The sequence below is a fragment of the Bombyx mori genome, chromosome 11 (genome assembly GCF_030269925.1).
Source record: "Bombyx mori chromosome 11, ASM3026992v2".
Lineage (NCBI taxonomy): Eukaryota > Metazoa > Arthropoda > Insecta > Lepidoptera > Bombycidae > Bombyx > Bombyx mori.
Window position 1 is genome coordinate 11,811,077 of NC_085117.1, and position 23,790 is coordinate 11,834,866.

Consider the following 23,790-nt stretch of genomic DNA (forward strand, 5'->3'; position numbering starts at 1 on the left):
GTAGAAGGGGTCTAACGCCAGAACGTATTCTTTTACCTGATAAGCGACTCGGAGCTGTAGATGCGCATCCTGGCCGTACTCGCCATCGGGCAGCTGTATGCTAGGCGGTAGACCGAGCCTCTCGGCAGCGGCTGCGGATCTCGCGCGCGTCTCTTGCTCCACCATCTCTTGTAACCGCCCCACCATGGCTTGCAATTTTTGCTGTTTTTCCCATTCCCTAAAAAGCATGGTTTTTGGTTAGAACAGGTAGTTTATTTACGTGTAAGATGATATTGTATTCGGCTAGGTGGTGGTGGTCTAAAATAGCACCATCCCTTTTTCTTCTCATGGGTGAGAATGGGCAGCACAGAAGAAACAGGTCTGCATTACCGAACAAAGATCTGTTGGTACTGTTGCTATAAAGTGACGGGGCAGTGTTTATTTTAAAATATATTTCAGTTTTTGTCAAACATCGACCCTTGCAATTGACTAGTGCATCTTGGCGCCCGGCACACGGCTATTTGATACTTTAGTTTAGTAAACCAGCTGGTATTCAGATAAGTTTTTACTGAGCTCATACATTATCATCACGTGAAGGCTACCCACCTTAACGCATGAGGTTGAAGTATTGAGTGTGACTTACGAGCATTAAAAAGGTATCTATATCTAGGTCTATATCTATATCTACATCTAGGTATCATCTCTAGTATCTATATCTATATCTAGGTATCATTCCATACTTGAATGGTAGGGATTACATTCTGCTTGTCTTGCAATTGTGTAGTCGGAAATTTCGACATCGTCGAGGGCAAACGCGTCACTAAGGTAGCTTTTGGACTAGTGGCTATAGAATTTTATATGCCCTACTTTCTAAAAGTATTGCAAATATTTGGTATTGATTATTTATTGTCAAATGAGCGTTGCCGTTGGATATCCTCAGCAGTTAGGAGTTTAGATTGTCTAATCTTCTAGGTACTTTTTAAGCGCATATGACTTAGCATTGGCCGACACTTCCACCCTTACAATTTTTGTGGTATTCCGTCGTTTTCTACTCCTCATCAACAATTACGGCTCACATGATTTTGCAATATCGCTCGGAGATGTCTAAGAACATCTTTGGCTGTGTAACCAATGCGCTATTTGTCATTCTTGTCCTTCAGGAGCCTCTAAACAACGTCCATATTCAACGGCTTCAACCTAGAATTATCTCCCGCGTTACGGGTGTTCGAAACACACACGAGACAAACAAATACAGCTCAGACCAGAATGTCAAATATTCCACAAAATTATTGATTCCGACCGGCAATTCGTCCCAGACCCTGGTGATACCATCGCTAGGGTAACTAACTACTAGTACTATGCGGCGATTCGCAGAGGAAAGTTATGTCTTATACGTCGAGAAACACAGGAGGAGGGTAGTTAGTTAATTCAGAGTAGGTGGGTACGTTGCAAAAATGATCTATTGTAATACATTGTACAATATGAGCTTTAACAATTCCTCAGTTTTTAAGTATTGCATTTTTACGTAAAGGACACAGACCTTTCTTATTTAAAATTTTTGCTCAATATAGAATGGACAAGTATTGATTTATATAATTAGTATAAAATAAAATAATAATTTACCCACTTCAAGAAAAAAAGGAGTTATGTAGTTTTTTTCATCTCTAGTTTTTTATTTTTTTATTTTGTATTGTTTAGATGGGTGGACAAGCTCACAGCCCACCTGGTGTTAAGTGGTTACTGGAGCACATAGACAGCTACAACGTAAATGCGCCACCCACCTTTAGACATCAGTTCTAAGATCTCAGTATAGTTACAACGGCTGCCCTACCCTTCAGATCGAAACGCATTACTGCTTCACGGCAGAAATAGGCAAGGCGGTGGTACCTACCCGCGCGGACTCAGCAGAGATCCTACCACCAGTAAGCCCATTTTTGTCGATTTCCCATTGATCTATTCAGGTTTTGTCAAGTTTTCTTGATAGAATATTGTTTGGAATTTTGCAGATTTGATCGTTACAACTGACGTGACGCCCTTATACGTAACGTACATAAACGTGCCTACAAATTCTTGATTTTCTCTTTTCATCGGTACGTTACTCTTATAGGTAAGTTTTTAAAAATTGTTAGAAATTTCTTGTATTATTGCGATTCCAAAAGCAGATGCGGTACTATTATCGAGCCCAGATAGATGGATTTATAACAAGACGATTGAATAATATATTGACCTACTTGTGAAAAAAAGTTTCGATGTTATACAACTTACACAAATGTAAATGAATATTAAATAATAAGTATACTTACAGTGTGGAATGATGGTGTCTGTGATCGTGCCGCAGGCGCGGCCCCCCCGGCGCGCCCAGCCGCTCCATGCCCGCGCACCCCGGCGCTTGTACCGAGAGCATCTGCAAATCACAACACACTGCTCTCACTTATGTGGTCATCTTCTACGTCAATCGGATTTAGGTTTTACTGGTGGTAGGACCTCTTGTGAGTCCGCGCGGTTGGGTACCACCACCCTGCCTATTTCTGCCGTGAAGTAGTAATGCGTTTCGATTTAAAGGGCGGGGCAGCCGTTGTAACTATACTTGAGACCTTAGAATTTATATCTCAAGGTGTGTGGCGCATTTACGTTGTGGATGTCTATGGGCTCCAGTAACCACTTAACACAAGGTGGGCTGTGAGCTCGTCTACCCAACTAAGCAATAAAAAAAAAGATTTTCTTTTTTACTTGGGACAGCCGTTACAATGAGAACTTCGACCTGATTTCTTAAAGTGGATGGATAGCATTAATGCTGTTATGTCTACGATCTTGATCTACAAGAAAATTATACAGAAATGTAATAATGTATTATTCCATGAGATGATTTTGCATTGATTCACATTTGGAATCACCCAAAATATAATATATATTTTTTGTGATTCTTTGTGTTTTTTCTACAAGCATGACTGGTCTTTGACCTTTTAATTTTTCATTGACTAAGTACTTATTTTGTGTTAATACCAAAAATCAGATTACATCATGCTATTTTTATGTATTACATAATTGTCTTTACTGCAGCATTTCAAAAATATTCCATTTTGTTATTTGTTAGCAATAATATGATATTCAAGTATGAAAATAAACTCCTCTTACTTATTTCCAAGAAGTGTGACTTGAACTTTCTTACCATGTTTTGTAATTTAATCTTCTTTGAGTAATAACATCCGTCTGTATAGTCAATATTAGTTTGTTTTGAAAGCTATTGATTGGTATGCAAGATTCTATTTTATGTGTAGAATTTATGAGGCTTAACAATGTTTTGCTTTGAAATTGATCATGTTGAGTTGTAGACTAAACAATTTGCCATCATCCAATGACATTTCAATGCAAAAATTATTGATAGCATATACAATTCCATTGGTTTAAAATATTTCAGATACCTTTAAAATACATGGGTATGTAAAATGGGTCAAATGTTCAAATTTTGTTGTCTCTGGCTCTCATTATCATAAGAATGAAACAAATAAAAAAGTGTTGATATAACTCATATTGGATTTTGTAACATTTTCTAACAAAAAAAAAAACATATCTTATTTAGTCAATTTGTGATCTGTTCTGTAATAAACAGTTTAACTTAACATATTTTTTTTATTACAATTATTTGTATTTTCATTACAGATAATAGAATAGATAATGCATTTAGGCAAGCCTAGTGGGATTTTTGCACCTATTCATTCAAATGTTTAGTGACTAAGACATCCTGTCTTAAATATATTGGGGCTCTAAACCATAGTTATATTATTCTCATTTTTATAATATCTTAAATTTTTGGAATATTTTTTAAATCATAATATTAAATAAATTCCCTTGAATATATTAATTGTGCAATATTCATAAATCAGTTGATGTTTTTAAATTTATTTGTCAGATACATTTTAGGGGGAAAATAAGAACCCAGACCTTAGTTTACTCAGTAAGAGTTAAGTAAATTATTATTATTACATGTTTATTTTCTGGGAATAAAATAATTTCATATTTACAATTTCAATTTTTAAAACAGTCTTATAGATAGCAAAGGAAATGTAAGCATGTGAATAATGTATGTAGGTGAAAACAACAACAATGTAATGTCACTTCGTTCACTCAAGCTCATTCAGTCAAATAGATAATAAAAAGTAATTTGTTTTCTACAATAAAAAAACCCACAGCTTCCGATGAGCGTGTTGCTCTGCACATTTTATCAAGTTTGTATGTCACAACTGTGATATGGCTAGAGCTGATTACCGAACTGTCATGAAAATTTATTTAAATTCACACAAACAATGTCTGGGTGTGACGTCGCTATCGGCGCGCCTCTTATCACTTGGCACGCTCCTGCCGTCTCGCGGCCATCCAACTCGCCTCGGGCCTCACTTGTCTCCACTATAAACATTCTTCCACTTTGTCGCAAGCTCATTTACAATTTGTTTTTAAGATTGGTAGATTCCAACCTAACTGCTGATAGTTGTTTGTCTGCATACGTTTGTTTGGATTAAACGATGGTCATTTGAAATGTTTACTTACTATTTGAAACAGTGTCGTCCACAATAATTCTGGTAGGTTTTTCACCTACCGATGACAGGCAGTGTTGTATTCCCTTATCCACTTTTAATGACACAATATATAGTCACTAATAAACAAATCAAATACGATTGACAAACATTTCGAGATTGCACCGCACCGTCACTCAATTTTAGAATTTCTTTTTAGCAGTAAATTTTAAAATAAAACAATCACAGGGTACCAGAGATAAGCGCGTTTACAATAATTTACTATAATTCACTAATAAATAAAATTTGTTATAATGTTATTTACACTATAAAAATAAAATTATTTATTTAATAAAATAACATCTTAATTTCACTATCGCGTATTTCATTACAGAGTTTTGCAGTTCTTTTTTTCATATTGGCAGGGAGACATCTGCCATCGAGCGAGTCTTGTTGTTCAATGACGCGAACGGACGCGGCGCGGCGTTCGCAGTCGCGTAGTGAGGACTGGGGAGTGCGGGAGGGGTTGGCGGTGCACCGGCTGCCCCGATGTCGTCGCACACAACAACAATTTTGATATGGTTGTATTACTGCTACACACACATTTATACGTTCTGTCTAGTTAACTTTGTGTGCGTACTCATTCCGGTAGGTGCAATAATACGATGAAAATTTGACTACTAGTGTGAGTAAAATGTGTTTGTGTGACAACGGACTGTGTATGTAATAGAATGTATAATATCACACATGGAAGTCGAGCTCGATGGCAGCTACTGTTGGTGTTATACATGCGTAGCTATAACAGCAGAATGGTAATAGTGAACGATGACGCGTCGTCGGCTTGCGAGACGAGACGGACAGGGTTGGCATCGTTCAATGATGGAGTTGTAGTCACGTAGAGTATACCTACGTAACCAGTATCCACATTGATAATGTATCATAAGTACATATGAGACTTGGTCAAAATAAATTTTAACTCTTTCAAAACAGTTTACTTTCTTTTTATCTTTGCGTGTCGTATGCTTAGACTAAAAATAATTAGACACTACTGGTTCTGTTTCTTTCTTTTTTTTTTAATTAGGCAATGAACTGTTTTACTTAATATCGATTAACAAACGAGGAACTTATTTCTGATTGAAATGTTTCTAAATATCGATGTCATCATTTTTTAAACGGTTTTATTTTAAAATAGAAGATCAATTTAATTATTTTTAGTGTAATGTTTAATGTCAGTAGTTGTCAGTCAACTGAAAGCATATTACTCAATGAGCATGGATTTCACGTTGTCCCATGTTGCCCAACAGACTATCATCGTTTAAGATGTTAAAGATGGGAGAGCTTTTTCGATAGTACGGCATTGATTCAGCTTGATGATCTTTTATTTAGCGGGCATCAAAGATATTCTGAATTTATCCTTTCTTTTTACAGGGCTCTTTTAAGTTAGGTACGGATCAAGTCAATTATGTAACATTCATGAAAAAGTGAAGAAGCACTTGTATTCAGATTTATGTTGGAAACGGCTGACGTAGATTTCTAATTATTGTGACCTGTCTTGGGTATTATTAATGATATTTTATATTATTTTGCAACTACTTTTTTGCCTGCAGCTTCACCTGCGTGGACAGCCGACTAGACGTTAACTGATGCTGGGGTTCATAAAACATTCACTTTTTTTTTCTACCTATGCTGATAGCCTTCAGATGCTATTTCAGCGTAATCTTAACTAGTAGGTGAGCTCACGGGGCTCAAACCTGACGACGTTGCTAACACGAACCCTAGCAAGAGCCGTTATTCGCAGAATTTACCACCGGATCGGAAAAGTGATCCACTGAGAAGGTCCGGCGAGAAACTCAATGGGCTGTGTCTGTGGGTTAACTTACTTCGTCGCAAGCGACGGGTTCGACGAGAACGATGACCGGTGCTTGAGGTACCTAAAAGCACCGTTAGTGGATCGGGAGGAAAAACATTCACAATGTCCTTGAGCCACCCAATAAACTCAGTTGAAACCAGAGATCGTAGTTTCAATTGAATTGTATCAAGTAACGATAACAACAATAAAACTATTTTTATATGTATAATTAGTTTTTATGTATAATAAGTATTTTTGTGGATTTCCATCTATTTCAAGTATTTTGTATTGAAATTTTAACTGAAGTCGTTGTGGTCCAAATGGTAAGATTTTTTGTGTATTCGTAGCGATACGACTAGGCCGATGTTGAAATCTCGCCGGCAGATACCAATTTTGTCTAATGAAATACGTACCTACTTAACTCGTACGTACTTACATGTTCACGAACGACTTTCACAATTAACGAATAATGTCGTGTAATAAAAATAAAACCCGCAAAAAATATAATTGTGTAATTACTATACAAGATACATAGACTCAAGTCGTAAGGCGAGAGGTGGCATTTACACACATTGTCAAAACTATGGACACCGTTATCCATTTCATTAGAAACGAATTTTAGGTTAATCTTATGCTTAATGGATACTTAATCTACCATCGCATACATAATAGGACTGATAGTTTATGAAGCAGAGAGTGACACAAGCAACCGTTTTTAACTTATTTCACCCTTTTTTACAAATTTAACGCCACTCAAACCGCGGGGTATCTCTAGTAATATAAAAATAATTAACACAATCACAGATGCCGCGAACGAGTCGTTAGGTTTTATACTCAGGAATGCTACGGAAATAAAAAAGAATTCTATTACATATAGCTATATAATAGCTATGTCAGAAGTAAGTTAGACTGGGGCTGCGACGTTTGTAAGTAGAGTTACATATAAATCTATGTTAACAGCATTAAGAGTATTAAAAAGAAAGTTTGGCCGCATGCCATGACGTTTTAGACCACTTACCTAGTAGTATAGTGGCAGGGTTGAACATTATATAATGTAAACATTGAGTGACGGACCTGACTGACATGTTAAGTTTGTTATCCACGTCGAGTTATCAACAACTCTGTTGACTTTCAATGCATCCTAAATAAATGATCTTTGAAAGAGCCATCCAAATTGCATCGCCTCCCTATTGCTTTTCTTAGTCCGCGTTCTGTTAGAACCAATTCAGGCAAACATCCGCTTGTTTTTCGTCTGGTTAGCCTTTGTAATCACACAATTAGTAAGAAAGTCTTGATATATTTACCGACTTCTCAACTAATTAACCATTAACTATAGTAAGAAATAAATTCACAAATGCTGGTTTTACCTCATCAACCCTAATGATATGTATTTATTACTATAACTATTTTATGTTTTACTTTAGGGGTTTTATTTTTGTTGTTTCGCTTTCTTTAATGCATATTGAGATTGCCAGTTATATACCTTACAGATATCAAGTGTTTAGAACGTTAGATTTTTTTTCTTATCTGTTGCAACTCTCTCCACTACTGTTTGGCAATACTTGTAAATGAATAAATAATTCGTTTTAATTACGTATAATAACGTTGATAATGCAATAAGAAAGAAAAGAAAAATCGAAGGACAATATTTAGTGGAAGACTCACAGTGTTGGTAGGAGCATCGGGTGTGGCGGCAACGTTTCTTCTTCGCAAGTGCGGACGTGCCAATGCACCCGCGGCACATAACAGCACAGCGGCGCCAATACATGCGCCTGCCCACCACCACCCTGAAATATGAAGTCACATTCATGGAATCCAATATTGTAGTGGACACAACAATATAAATACGGATAAAGAATGCTGACAGATACATGGTATGAGATAATGCAGCCAAAAGCCGCCAAAAGCTTTTCATCTCTTCACTACTAAGAGTCGATTTTTTAGTTGTCACATAAAAGTTGTTCACGAAATGATATACAAAGTAATTAAGCTGTTATATTAATTTCAGTGAAAAAGTGATTGCATTTGTTTTAGATTTGCCTACAAAGGCAATAAAAAAAAAAAAAAAAAAAAAAAAGATTTAAATTCTGTCGGTTTGTGATTTACTTGATAAATAGCCCCATGATTGGAAAGTTAGGCTTTATTGGATAAACGAAAAGAGAATTTTGTTAAAATAGTTTAGTTACTTGAAGTTTGAGAAACGTAGCCCGTACTCGTAGCACCATCGTAGAGGAAGCCTGTAGCCAGTGAATGTATTTTTAAACTGGTTTCAAAGTTCTGTACATTTAGATAGTTGAGTAAATTGTTAATTTAGTATCATCAATTGTCTTTTGAACAATAAAAATCAACTATATTAATATATATGTATATCATCATACATCCATATATTTATAAAAAAATTTTCAAAGGATCGGTTCATTTTATTTACATAATATGGTTTTAAACACATATAAAACGTTACATAATTATGCGAGCGTGGGTATATAAGTATAATGTTCGCGCATTAACTGTGCCACGTTAATTTAGAAGCAAACTAAAAAAAACATTTGAACTCCACTGATTTCATTAGAACTTTGAGGGAGCATGTGGTATAGAGCATAAAAGGATGTTCTTTACTAATTTCGAGATCACGAAATAAAAATCAATAGCACCTGCAGAAATCAGACCAGAGCGTTGTCTTCGTTGTCTTCTTGTTCAGCGGTTCCCAATTTCTTCTTCTAATTAACGAATGTTGTGGATGTGAACCATTACGATAAAAGTCTAGTGACAGCTAATTTTGATGGCTGTATTTTTGAGAAAAATGCAAAATTGCATTTATTTATCAGACACGCAAAAATAGTAAGAGTGAAATTAAAAATGAAAAAGAGTTATTTATTTCATATCTATCGATATGTCCCTTTGGTTAATAAATCGATATTTATATATTTTTTAATCTAGTGTTTAAACTGGTAACAAAAAGCACGTAGATTTAAATAAGATGTATGTATTGGGTACGCATCTATTTTCGCACGAGAGTTGTTTGCGTGGTTGGGTTAATTTTAGCAACCTTAATAAGAATATCTCGACATTCAAGCGAAGCATAGCGCGTACACTCAAATTTAATACGAGCAATAGAATTTGTTTATCGTGTGTTTAAGATTTATAGTACACAGCAAAATGAAAATGTCACATACCTAATAGAAATTTGATTTTGTAGTTAGTTAGATCAGTTAGTATTTCTAAAATCTAATCACGGAGCTGGATTCTTGTTGCGTTTTATTATTTAATATACTTGGTTTTCGATATTAATTTGACGCAAACTACTGACGTATCCTGTCTTTCTTTTTTTTATCTACCCTTTTTAATCGTTTGAATTTTAACGGTTATTGATCCCATTGCTGTTCTTCATAATAATAATTTGATCAAGCGATACAGGGTGTAAGCTAGTCGTTCCATAAGCTAAAATGTATATTACTATCTTAGAATAAACAAAACAATATTCAATAGGGCTCAACCCGTAATCCAAAGCTAAGACAGCTGGTGAATGCCGGCACCGCCTCACACGAGACCGTTGACCTCTCATGTCATTTAATTTTAATTGTATTACATTGCGCGTAGGGTAATACATTAACTGAATGTGTAAGCTTTTGATAGAGATTTTTTTAAATAAAAAATAGAAGCGAACCAGCACTATTTTTGCTTTTGGGATTGATCCTTTTACACCCGGTATTTAGTTTGTGGTTCAAGCCAAAACAAACGGCATGTGGTCGCGCGTACTCGACAAAAATTCGACATCGTTCGCCCAAGAATGCACAGTGCGGGTATTAATAGAGATCAAGAGGAGCGCGGGGGCGGCGCCGTCGTCTGGTGTCGGTCTGCCGGGGCCTGCGGGCGACCACCGAAATAACTTCTCCAGCTGGCGGTACCTGGCCACGTGGCTCGAAGTACTCCCTGCTGCTTACCTGTCCTGGTCAACTCACAAATATTCACGTGACGCGCCCTCGGCACAGTCATTCCGATCAGTGTCGCAACACTAAACGACATTCCCAATAATCAACGGCTAATTCTTTACGGAAATAAGCAGCTGTCTGGTAGATAAGGTTATTAATAATTTCAACTTTGTTATCTTCCTACATTATTTTGTCCGTCAGGGACAGATTTATATTAACATATCACGACAATATCACGCTCTTCTTATCACCGTTCATAAATATAATTAAAATAATTAAAATTATAATGAAGCGACGTAAATCTACAATTATTTTAATGAAATGAATATAATTAAAATAATGAAAAGAATATACTTATATTAATAAAATCATAATATTTTCACTGAAATAGATCGGTGTTTTGGTAAGTAAATCTTACGTAAGGCTAAAACGTGTTCACGAACGACTTTCCACATTTATGGAAATTTCGAAACACGCAAATTTATTAAAATTTTGAAATACGCAAATTTAAAGGGCATAATATAAGCTTATATTGACAGAATCCACCATCTTTCTAATGGGGTTTCGAACAATCATGCGTTCCGGTGCGAAGGGCCTGCCGTCAACTCAAAGTATTTAAAACCAATTGAGTCTCCGATCTACGTCAACTCGACGGACCATGATGGGTATTTATGGATATTTACATATTAATACGTGATACGTGAACTTTGTATCCCTTTTTACGAAAATTGCGCGGACGAAGGAGTATGAAATTTTCCACACTTAGGTATACAGGATATAGAGAAGAAGTGCACAATGCTAATATTTTTTTAAAATAATGCATAAAAGATACATTAAATCAATAAAGAAAACATTACACACACTACATACCATATATTTGACGCACACACGCATGCATACTATTTATTGTCAAACTTTTGTTCTTGACGTCTGTAGTCAAATTGAGAATGGATTAAATATTGTTTGTCTTTATTAATATTTTTTATAGTGCAGCCTTGGCTAAACTTGAATGCATGACTGTTTCGCGGTAGAAACAGGCAGCACTGTGGTATAATGCAGATACGCATGGCATCCTTCTTATCATCTTATATACTCGTTTATCTACATATATTTGACACAAAAGGCAACAAATTTAAGCCATGGAATGACATTCAAGAGTTCGCGTGAAATTGTGAATCAGTGTAGGTACGTAGTAAGCAGTACGTACGTACATACATATATTAATGAAATTCCAGTGTTTATTTTTAGCACATAAAAGGCGTGGTTACGGGTTTCGTTGCTTAATGCAAAATTTTCACAACCAGACAAACTTTAACTCTTCTTTATGATAAAAATTAAATGTGGGTTGAATTTTTTTGATTCGCTTTTATCACTCATCCGTTCTGTACTTTATAATCGTACCTAATGTCTATATATTAATACGTGATGCAAAAACTTTGTACCCCTATTTACGAAAATTGCGCAGACGGAGGAGTATGAAATTTCCCACACTTATAGAGAATATAGAGAAGGAGTGCACAATGCTCATATTTTTTTAAAATAATGCATAAAGGATACAATAAATCAATACAGAAAACATTACACACACTGCCATGTATTTGACACACACACATATGTATAATAATATATACTCTTGGTTTATTGTTCAACTTTAGTTTGTCAAAAACTGTGGTCAAATTGAAAATAGGTTAATATTGTTTATCTTTAATATTATTTGTCTATAGTGTAGTCTTGGCGAAATCTGTGATTATAGAAGTATAATAGTCTTTGACAATATAACCATAATAATGTTGAAACTTATAATTTTAATTAATCATAGTCGAATTTCGACTACTGCGGGACCACTAGTTTTATTTAAAATTTATAAATAATAAAGGCACTCCTAGGAAATCGTTTGATAGAAACTCGTAGGCTGTATTTGGTAGGGTGGCTAGGGGCTTCGGGAGGAGGTTGGCGGGACGTCTAGACATAGCGTAATTAGAAAGGTGAACGCGTAGGCTGCGACGGCGCGCTTGGCTTGCCGCCTCATTCTCTGACTACCGACTTACTCTAATTAATACTAACAAGTACATAGCTTCGATACGAGAACGAACAACGATGCGGAAAAACTTGTCTAACATCACGTCATATAAACAGCGGTGACAAAATGACCTGCGTTTGGATGCACGGTGAATTAATTGAACTAATAGATCTTATTACTGTTATTAGTATTGCTGTTATTAGTTATTGCTGTTATTAGTTTTACTGGTGGTAGGACATCTTGTGAGTCCGCGCGGGTAGGTACCACCACCCTGCCTATTTCGGCCGTGAAGCAGTAATGCGTTTCGGTTTGAAGGATGGGGCAGCCGTTGTAACTATACTGATACCTTAGAACTTATATCTCAAGGTGGGTGGCGCATTTACGTCTTAGATGTCTATAGGCTCCAGTAACCACTTAACACCAGGTGGGCTGTGAGCTCGTCCACCCCTCTAAGCAATAAAAAAAAATCATGGAACTGACTGGACTGCAAGTGCTGAAGGATTTCATTCAAATACTCATCGAAATGGTTCAATGGTGTGTTCGATGTTACAATACGTTCATGCTGTTTTATTTTTTCATAAAAACAAAATCGCGTAGGCATGTACCCACCTATGTAAAAATATAAGTAGGTACGGTATATTAAGCAGAACTATATAATTAATTGTAGCGTTTTCATAAATTAAATATAATCATCTGGGTTCAATTATATTAAAATTTTATAATTGTTTTGTTTAATTTAGTTTGTAATTTTACAGTTACAGTACATTAAATGAATGACAGTGTGTAAGTATTGTCATTGAAATGCCTTTCAAATTATATTTCAATTGATAAGAGATGATAGTCGTGTGATAAAATTCTATTATTTATCATTATTTTCGTTTAACAGAAGATCGCCATGGTTATTTCTCAATCGTCAATTTATTGCTGTAAGATCATCTTATTGAAAACATTATGTTTGATTCTGCAGCTCAGTGATTTTTCACGTAAAAGAATATACGAAGATTGATGACAGATCCTTAACCATTTCCCAACTATACCAAATTTGAAAAGACCTAGCTAGTGGCGGCTACAATCTAATTTATATATTTTTGAATAAATTACCAATTTTTGCTTTTTAAAACATCATGACGCTACAGGTTTGAAGGTCACGCTTAGTATCAGAGGAAGTCATTGTGTTCACTCAGTAATTGTCTTGTTCCTCTGGCTGGGCGGTGCGGCTTATTTGTCTACGAGCGCTAATATAAGTTGTTTGTCAACGTCGGACCGTGCCATGCGCTGTTCTCTAGCTCGAAATAAATAACAAGAAGTCGGCGGCGCGTCATCGCCGTCATCCGTCAGCTAGCGCGACTGCGTCCTCGAAAACAATCGCCATTGTCTATGCGATTGCAGTATCGCGGTCTTATTCAGAAACGTAAATGCGTTACATATGAATGGTGTGTGTCGTAATCGTCGTTGTGTTCAAACATTCGTAATTTCATGTTGATGGCTCTTTTGATTCCGTGCGTACATGCATCGAACAGAGACCACTTTAGCTTACTTACCCCGAGATAAGGTTTTATATGAAATCAACGATTGCTTAAAATGGCACCGAAACTGAAGTATTGTAAATGTTTAAAGCAAACTCTCATACCTTAAGATACTGTTAATTTTTTTGCTGTGTGAAAAGTAACGTAATTGTCACTGTTTTTAGGTACTTAGCCCAGTATTTCAATTTAAAAGTATTTTTAATTATGAAGTATTTTTCATTTTTCTAATAAAAAATATTTAGGGCTATGGGCCTTATACGAGGAGTCCGCGTCTAGGGGTTACTCGGGGTATGTGGAGCTTGAAGGTCTGCAGATATTAGGAGCAGACCGCGGGCCCAAGGATAAAACCCTACCCACCAAACAACTCGCACTACTTGCACTCTCTTTCTTACCCTACTTCTGATCTCCTTCCGGGGTCAGAACCCGGGCCGAGTCGGAGGGTTCCCGCGGTCAACATTACAACCAGACCACGGCGCCAACCCAAGGACGCTCGACCGATGGGTCATCGAGGCGATCGTCGACGACCAACGACGCTGGTCTCTACGTTAAGGCGGTCCATCAGGCTGTCCAGACGATACAGCAGATGTTCAGAGATATATAAAAAAATTCGTAAATTATGATAAGTTACTAGTAAAATATAAGCTTTCGAATGGGTTTTTTTATACCCACCGGCTTTCGCTTGAGCGAATAATTTGATACACCCTGTGTATTGACTATTCTACTATGTTTTCATTTCTCAAATGCATGTTTTTGCTTAAGGTGTCGATTTTATAAAAAAATATTTGATTACAACGACTGAATTGTGTGCCGGTCTGCTTAAATAAGCAAATACGTCGACAGAAGAAAAACATATCTTTTCATGTGATTTCTGTTCCTATTCTTGTGACTATAAATCAAGTCTTATGTTACCTTGATTATTACAAGGTCGCTACTGTTCTCTTTCTATGAAACTACGGAGACAAGACGAAAGGATTTTTATTTGTTTTGTAATTGAGATATATTCAAGTTAATAATGCAGGATAAGAATGATTACGGTTCATAATTAAACCGCTTCTATTTGTTTGAACCGTTACATTCGAATACCATTCATTGATTTTAGATAAGAAACTTGCATTCCAAGGATTGTATGCAAATTGTATATGAAGAGGACATATGACCACAAAACCAGTACAAGGATGTCGCGGTCCGAGCGATAAATATCCGGTTATTTCTATCTTCGGCGTTCGAACAAAACATGTTTCTGAACAACATTGTTGTTAATTCTTCACGCAACTGCACTTAGCACTTTATAAAAGGCTTAGTTATCATGTTTACTACATAGTAGATCAAATCTATGAACAGAACGTAAAAATTAATAATTATTACATGTATTATAGTGGCGGGTAGCCATCATACAACGCAAGATATTTGACAGATGCCTGAGTCTCGCTTACGACATTTTCAAGATAAGCTTACATATATAAAAGTTCCGAACAGCAAGATTCGGACCGTCGGTCTACCGAGAAAATATCACCCGCTCGGTGGAAGATCTTCCCTTTGTCGCTTAAGCCTCCCAAAATTATATTATCAATCATTAATAAATGAAATACTGTAATGAATGGATTGATTGATTGATTGTGTACCTTTTTTCCCATAGAGCTAACCCCATACTTAGCGTTAACTGGAGCTCATAAACAATACCGCCACTCACCTTGAGACATTAGTTCTAAGTCAAAATTACATATATAATTCAATAGCTATCCTTTAAACTATTGCGGAAAGACGAAAACATACACTGCTCCGGATATCGGGAAGCCCAACGCTACGTGCAATTTCGGGGAATCCCACAATTCAAATAAAAGAGCATCAAATAACAACAGCGTCAAACACTGTACAAGACAAACAATTTTAGAAAAAAAAAGTTACTGATGACGGTGTTTACCACTAAAATCAACGATGTGATGATGCCCAGTATATATTATGATATAATTCATTTGCATTTTTCGTTAATGTAGATAGGACGGATACTTTGATGTGGCAACGTTGTCTGCATGATGCAGTAACACCAAAAATCAGGTTACGACATAACGATATCTCGTTTCTATTAAAAACAAAATTCAATTTAAAGTACCTTGCGAATTTCATATTCGGAAGGCTTTTGTTCGTCCCAATCTCACAGGTGTCTCACTTGACTCACATGGTGTTGTAGTAGTTAACCCTTAGCCCCCATGACTGCTGGGCCGAGGGTCGTGTGTTCGATTCCCGCGTCAGGCAAACACGCGTGTCATGAACACGTTTGTTTTTCTTTATCTGAGTGTTTAATATAGATTTAAATATATATAAGTATATTTATCAGTCTTAATTATATTAGTATCATCTTATTACAGGGAATCTTATTTTTCGGGTTAGACGAACGTGTTTGTCGTGAATTGTTCCCAATTCTTAATATTAGTAATGTTTTTATTTAGTTGCTGTAAAAAGTGACCAGGTTTTAATATCTGTTTTTTTACCTCAGTGACTAATTCATTTGGGTATGCATTAGGGACTTAAAATTACGGTGTCGTACTGTCAATAATTTCGATCTGAATAAGGTCGATCCAAGATTCGACATCCGGTTCAAACATTATTTATAATATCTTGTTTCAAATTAAAAGGAAGTAGGTCGAGGCTATTTAAAGTGTTCAAAACACTGATGTTTAGTAGCCGGGCAGTTATAAAAATACAAGTTATATTTTGACTTACTTTTTTGTATACAATATATGTATATAGATTAAGGGATAGGTCAGGGGAAAAGTTTTTTTTGTGTTATATATGCCAATTAAAAATGGATTTTTCCTCGTTTATTTGGTTTTTATTACAATATAAATGTGTATGTGCCGTTTTGTTCTATAGATTGTTGCTATTTTGTTGGTATTGACATAATACCATTGGTGTAGCAATTTTGGAACTTGGGCAAAAACTGCGACAAGTAATTTTGACAGTCCTTTCTTGATGTAGCTTTAGAGATCCGAATCGATGGTTTTCCTCTGTGTTATAAGTTCATAATGAACGATGCCTTTCCAATTCTACCGTACAGCATCACCTTATTGCGAATTCATTCGGGTTTCGTTAGGGTCTGTGGTGTTTAGTTACCCTTTGACCATACTCTTTTCGACGCACATTCTTGTCGAAGATAATTAATATATTGTCCATGATTAGTGCTTAAAAATCACCATTTTCAAAAACGGTTCGATTTCACTACGTTTCTATATAATAGAAAATCAGGGAAAAACGTAATTTTTGCATTTTTATAATGTCATGAATTAAAACTATTGAATTCATCTAATATACGAATAGTAATACCAATTTGTGTATAGTTGAGTTCGTCGTCCAAAGATAAGACCGCTCGGTATCAAGGAATGAGACTATGCAAGTAATCAAATCTTATAGGCAGGTATAATTTTTTCTAAGGAAGCGTGTACTTAAAATATGTTAACGAATGACCTCCATGGTGTAGGATTAACATCGTCTAATTATAAACAATCCCGTAAATTTTATTCATTATTGGTCCCAGGGCGTATTTTCGGTCTACACGAGTTGGTGCTACCTATAACTTTGCTGCCACCATCTTGCATTTTTTGACACACAGCAGTCATGGATTTCGGTATTGAGGGCCGGACAGCCACTATACAATTTAAACTTCAACTTCATATTTCAAGGGCTCTGGTAACTATGAAACACCAGATCGACTAAGAGCCTGTTTATACACGCAAATAAAAAGAAATAAAAAGGATACACTGAGTGGCCACTTCATAGGCGAAAAGTAAAGTAAAGGTTTATTAATAATGCTTAACACATCAGCAGTACGTGAGTGCAATGATTACGCGGTAAAGTGTTGAAAACAAGCGTGCGATTTGTTTTCTTGTAGTGAAACAGTTAAGACTTTCACTGTGCGTACCGAGTCGGTTATCTCGACGCGTGTGCATATTTCCCGTCATTTTTGCGCGCGCGCGAAGGGGCAAGCGCGGTCTCGATTGTTTTCGTCGTGTTTTGCGGTTTATTTCTGGCACCCGAGACGCGCTGCTGCGGCGGTGCAAGTCGCTGGCACACGTCACTGTCCACGCTGCCACTATAACTGTTGATATTCGATCATTATTATACATATTATGTGGCAAAAATTTCTTTACGTTAAACACAAACACTCATTCATTTCATCTTATTATTTACCCGTTTATAATTTAAAAAAAAAAAAATTGATATGTTTAGTTTTATTAAAAAGTGTTCTAATTTCAATTCGCCTCGAAATTTGAATTCAGTTATTTACATGGCAATTGCTAAATAGGCTGGTATGCCGAAAGTTAATTTTGTTTTTTAATTAGAATCGAACGTTTGATTAACTGTCATTCGCTTCAAAATCAAAGGTTGCTTTAGTTAATTTGGAAATTAAAAAAAACATGCATTTCATTTCATTATACTACTATGATTTTTATTTAATCACATGTTGAAAAACATTCTTATTCGTGTTCCATTGAATATTTTGTAGTTTATAATGTAATTATCATATACATATGCATGCATCAAGCATGCAAAGACACAAGTGTGACAATAAAATTTGATAGCAGGACAATTTTTACGATATGAAATCCACAATCATCAGAGCATCTTACATGATAATGGTCTGACTCGCTAGCTATCAGTATAGATAATGTACATATGTTTATTTATTTGGCAAACCTGAACAACTACTAATGCCTTATTCTCACTATCTACTTCTTCTACATTAATTGAAACCTTCAGCTAATCCTGATTCTGATTTACCAGTCTACGGTTGAGTGTTGTGAAATGTCACTCAGGGTTATGATAGTAGAACCGTTTCCTTTCCCGTGTCACTCTTGTCCGAGTGGTCGTGGTTGTCATTCAGTATCATTGCTGTGGGCCTCATGAGCAGTCGCCACATCTCCCGGTGCTTAGTGAGCCTGGTACAATCATGTAAACAACCGCCAACTGCCGATTTGACTTGGTAGGTCCATATAAAAAACTACTCGACCAGAACAGAAAGAAAAACCAGTCATTATGATACTACAATCGAAAAATCACCACATACGATGAAATTACAATAGCGTTTTTTGGAAGCCATTAATTTCTTTTTTATTGCTTTGAATCGGTAGCCAAGTTTGCGGCCCGCTGCAGGCATACATATATACTGTAATGTGGAAGAATGTTGTCTCCTGTCGAAGAATGAACTGTTTTAAGTAGTAGCTGTATAAAAATTAATGTCAAAAAGATATATGTCAAAGTGACATTATTAATGCCACCCACCTTGAGATATAAGTTCTAAGGTCTCAAGTATAGTTTTATGACGGCTTCCCCACTCTTCAAACCGAAACGCATTACTGCTTCGCGGCAGAAAACTTCACTATATGTGGAATAAGGACAAGAAGAAGAAGAAGAAGAATAATAATAATAATAATAGTTATACTGCTGGCTTACAGTATGCCATACCACCAATAATCCTTCAACTTAGAATTCGCTTGTTGCAAATTTTCGTCATGCCATATATTCCAATTGACCCGGATATTATGGTTTACCCGTACTTTTGTATATTTTTTCTTGTCTTCATTACGTTGTGGAGTAGATTTTAAAATTATAGATTATTAAAAATTTTCGAAAACCACCAGGGATTTACGAATGTTTTTAACATTCTTTGAAATTCAATGTTCTAATGGTTATCATAATATGTACCTACATACTGCTATGAAGAATATTTCGATATTAATACATCATCACATCGCATTCTAGTGACTGTTAATAGGTATAAAGTTAGCTCGCATGGTGGTTACGAGCATCCTACCTACATCTGGGACGAAGCAGTCTTGTATTGGAGAAAAAATCTAAATCGCCAAAATGTCACACACGTAAATAAGCTATGCAAAAATAATCAAATTGTGTTTGCCAATAAATACTTAACAAAACGAAGTTCTTAAATGAGTAGGAAGCATTCTCAAATTAAAAAGTTAAGTAAGCTATTGCATCATACAGAATTAACGAAATGAACATTATGCTATCTATAGGCTCCGATTACCACTTATCACCCTGAGATTGTCAGAAATTAAGCACAAATAAAAAAAATATAAGTGAAAATACATAAAAGTTATACCTCCTGTGAGCTAATCGTTCCAAGAATAAGATAAATGTTTGCTGTTTCAGTTTGAAAACAGCTTCGTTGTCGTTACCTTTCCAGAGAATCAACGGAATGCTGTCTAAGTGATTCGGAGTAATTGTGATTTGTTGGTGTGAACGTTCTAGTTGCTGTAATTGATATGATTAAAATAAAATGTCGATTGCACAAAACATAATATGATCACATACAAAGATGATTAACGAATGCTATTAATTTACCTAATGTAAATATCGTGATTTATATATATATATATATATAAATGTTATGTGGCATTGAAATAATTTGTTTATTTTTCACGAATACGTGACCACAAAAAATGCCTGTAGGCAAATTAGTAGATACTGCAACATATTAACTACCCTCCAATATGACACATGAAGTTGAAGATTCGATTTGAATGATTTGATTACAGGAGTGCGTTACGAACCAACAAATATGATAGTTACTACTTTGTCCATCTCTGGCGAAAACCAGCAACTTACCTATTCGCTGGTAGCTTATGGGGCTATTCCACTTTCTCGCGTACGGGTAGTCGAGCTCACGAGTTTAATTTGAGAGAATTTGCTAACATTAGCTCTACCAAGAGCAGTGTTTCGCAGAATCTACCACCGGATCGGAATCGCGACCTTCCTAGAAGATCTGGCGAGAGACTCCGTGGGCTGTGTCGATGGTGGAACTTTTCGTCGTGGTCGAGGAGTTTGCCGAGGACGGTGACCGCGCCGCTTTGACTATCGGTATATGCGTGAAATACAGCTATTTGTTGAAGATGCACCTACATACATACGTCATTCAACGTATGATATTAATGGAAGTACATAACAACAACAACTGTCACGACTTTGATCACAATCTGATGAAAAGTTTAGGAACGTACAGAGGATAAACATAAAAATAAATGTTCATTTTTATTAATAGTTAAATTTAAACCAAGCGGCAAATTAAGAAAAAAAATTAATTAAATATTTTACTAACGCAAAATAGGGGCCCGTGTCGGAAGGAGGATGTCAGAGCCTATATGAAAGATGCATTGAGTGACCATTAAGAAAACCACGTACCTATCATATTAATGGTGACCTGCTCATGCAAATTGATTTTGTCACGATCTTCTTACGTCGCACATGAACGTCTTTGTGCCTGAGTATTTATCAACGTACAAGGTTTGTGAGGAATTAATTATTTAGAAGTTGTGTGTTTAAGTATGAACTGACAGTAGCAACGTTCAAAACAAATGTGAAACTGTCCAATTTTTTTCTTTATAACGTAATATTGAGTGTCTCGTTTTAAATGTGGAATTGAGGCTTAGGGGTAGGTGGTTGTTGGAGAGCGGGTTCGAACGACGGTCCCGCGACCCACTTCTTCCCTCATTCCGTCCCTCTCACACCGATTGTGCTGTTTTATCACTCCGATAACGTAAAGTTATCATTGCTCCGACACCCGTTCATTTCATTACTAAAATGCTGAAAAGGATAGAAGTCAGTCTACAAATTCTGCGTTCTCCTTTAAATTTTATGCATAAAACAAAACCTATAGGCAGATTTAATGTCACGGACATTATTTCCGGTTCAACCATAGAGCGATGCAGAAGTGTATGCAAAGCTAGCTAAAAATCTGTAGATAATACCTACCTAGGCAAAGACGGTAAGCATTATAATATCTCTTTTAGCGGCAATATTCAGAATACTATTTAACAGCTTTGACTATGTACATATTTACATATGTATTTTCAAAAGTGGGTAAAACTTAATAAGTTAACTAATAATTGACGTTTTGAGCTTCCAAAAGAGGAGACAATTTCCGAAAAACGTATATTATTTTATATCATTAAATAAAATAGAATACTGTCACTGTTTAGGTACGTTAGAACCACAAGTCACAGATTTAAAATTTACATAAAGATAATTCTATTATGTTATGACGTCATTTCGATACTTGTTTACATTTAATGTGGCTACCTAATTCAGGTTGGGTTTATATATATGTATATATTTTAATTTTTTACTCGTGTCGGCTGTCGGGCTCGAACTTAGACTTAGGTACAAAAAATTTAAACCTGATTCGCATTTATATTTGAATTCAAATTTTATTCAGAATGCATTATTCACTATTTCTACGAATAGCAACAGTGTAGTGCAATGAAGTTGACCTGTTCGTAAAATGCGTGCTACCCGTGACTCGTAACGTAATAGTTTACGTTCGAAATTGTTCTCAGAGCAGAGAGAGAAGGGCCTGTAGGGAGACTATAAACAATAGGTGTCGGTAATAGGGTAGCACAAGGCATTGCGACAAAGGCCATGGTGTCGCGGTGGGCAGCAGGCGACAGTCGGCTGCGTCTGCCGGCGGCGGCGCGTCGCGTTCGACGACCTGCCGTCTCAAGGCCGCTCTTACACGTGCCAGTCGTGCCACCGAGCGCTTCCTGCCGCCGCCATAACAAACCTCTCCCGCCCCACACCCTCTCGCACCCACACCGGGTGCGACCGCTCACGTAACTTGCCCAAATATTTGATTCTAAGAAAAGGTCCTTCCCCTCGCGCGAGTCGTGTAGCATCTCTCGTATCCTAAAGATCGGAATTTATTAAATTTCATCAATTCGGGGCAACCAGTTTTGTAAAAAATCTTTGATATATATACAAACATTTAATTTTGATATAGAGAATGTGATCACATTAAGTACAGTGACGTATTCGGTTTTGTGGTCATTTGAAACTAAAATTAGAGTATTTTATTAGATTTTGGATATTGATGTAAAATCATTTATTTTTTTGTGAATATAATTAAAGTTTTTATTGTATTCACAAAAAATAAATGATTTTAAAAACTTCAATAATGTAGAAAATTGATATAGGTATTGTATAATTAAACTATTGGTTTCAAAACGAAGTAAATTCCCGCAGAAAATTATATACTCGTATGAATATAATAATATGTATGTGTTAACTACAGATTATTTAATATTGAATTCTTTGTATTTCACCTACATTCGCTGCTGTGATATTGACGTAATGACTAAAAACAAGTTTTAAGCATAAATCTTGCAAAATATTATAATTAAAGAAATTTATAATTATGAAATCCGTTAATTTGTATAGATTAATCAAAGTAAAAATTCCTTTTGGGTAAGATTATACTAGCAGATGGACAGAGCGTGTCCAATGTTTTATTGAAATAAAAAAAAACCCATCAAAAACAATATTGACGGAGTGAAAAATGTGATCTCTTGAACATTCGTGTCTCAATAAATATATAAACTTAAATAATATAGATACGCTTCTTGTAAGTACCTACGTTATATCTAGTGGAAAATCCAAAAACACAGTGTTACATGCCTTGTCAAGAACCTATGACATCTCGAATATTTACACATAATACAGTTGGGCCAAAAGTGCGCACTAAACCTTTTTTCTGAATAGTAAGCCCATTATAACATCGTTCTAAGATTTTTGCTTACAAAATTCGTATGAAAGCATTTTGTTAACATTAAAATATCTAGAAGATCAAATTTTATGCATCGAAAGCATTACGTTAACATCTGGTCTTATTATGCATGCAATTTTATAATTCTGACTAGACAGTGACGTGTCAGTAGTCAAACTGCACAAATAACCTAGGCTCCTACTGTTTTCATTTGAATTTCACAATAGCAATATGATGTTTCTTAACAGAACAGGTAGTTCAAAGTCAAATATTAAATGGTAATCTATGGGCATGGAATGTGAATTCGAAACCACTTGACATAGATGAGGTCACTTTCTTCGCGTAATGTCTGCTGGATAGGGATGTATACATTATTTTTTGTTCTTTGTTATAAATAGAAAATAAATGTTTTAAGTAGCCTAAATA

General features: G+C 35.8%; 1 protein-coding gene and 1 long non-coding RNA gene across 7 annotated transcripts in view; one reads left to right on the plus strand and one right to left on the minus strand.

Annotated features, from left to right (window-relative positions):
• The window catches only part of LOC101736633 (actin-binding protein WASF2), a 129,808-nt gene that overhangs the window by 2,860 nt on the left and 103,158 nt on the right, over window positions 1-23,790 (minus strand). For 2 of the 6 annotated variants that reach the window (XM_062671176.1, XM_062671174.1), the window contains exons 2-4: window positions 8,005-8,126; window positions 2,283-2,400; window positions 37-217 (exon numbers count right to left, since the gene is read on the minus strand). In XM_062671176.1, the coding sequence (XP_062527160.1) occupies window positions 37-217; window positions 2,283-2,400; window positions 8,005-8,107 (402 nt within the window). In that variant the 5' untranslated portion in view covers window positions 8,108-8,126. Of the gene's footprint in view, window positions 1-36; window positions 218-2,282; window positions 2,401-4,524; window positions 7,163-8,004; window positions 8,127-13,389; window positions 13,563-17,730; window positions 17,786-23,790 lie in introns of those variants that run through there. The other 4 variants (XM_038013798.2, XM_062671177.1, XM_062671178.1 and 1 more) reach the window with 4 other exon arrangements.
• Window positions 518-3,779, plus strand: LOC134199702 (uncharacterized). Its single transcript, XR_009974306.1, has 2 exons — window positions 518-1,901; window positions 1,986-3,779. It is a non-coding gene; the product is annotated as an uncharacterized LOC134199702 (long non-coding RNA).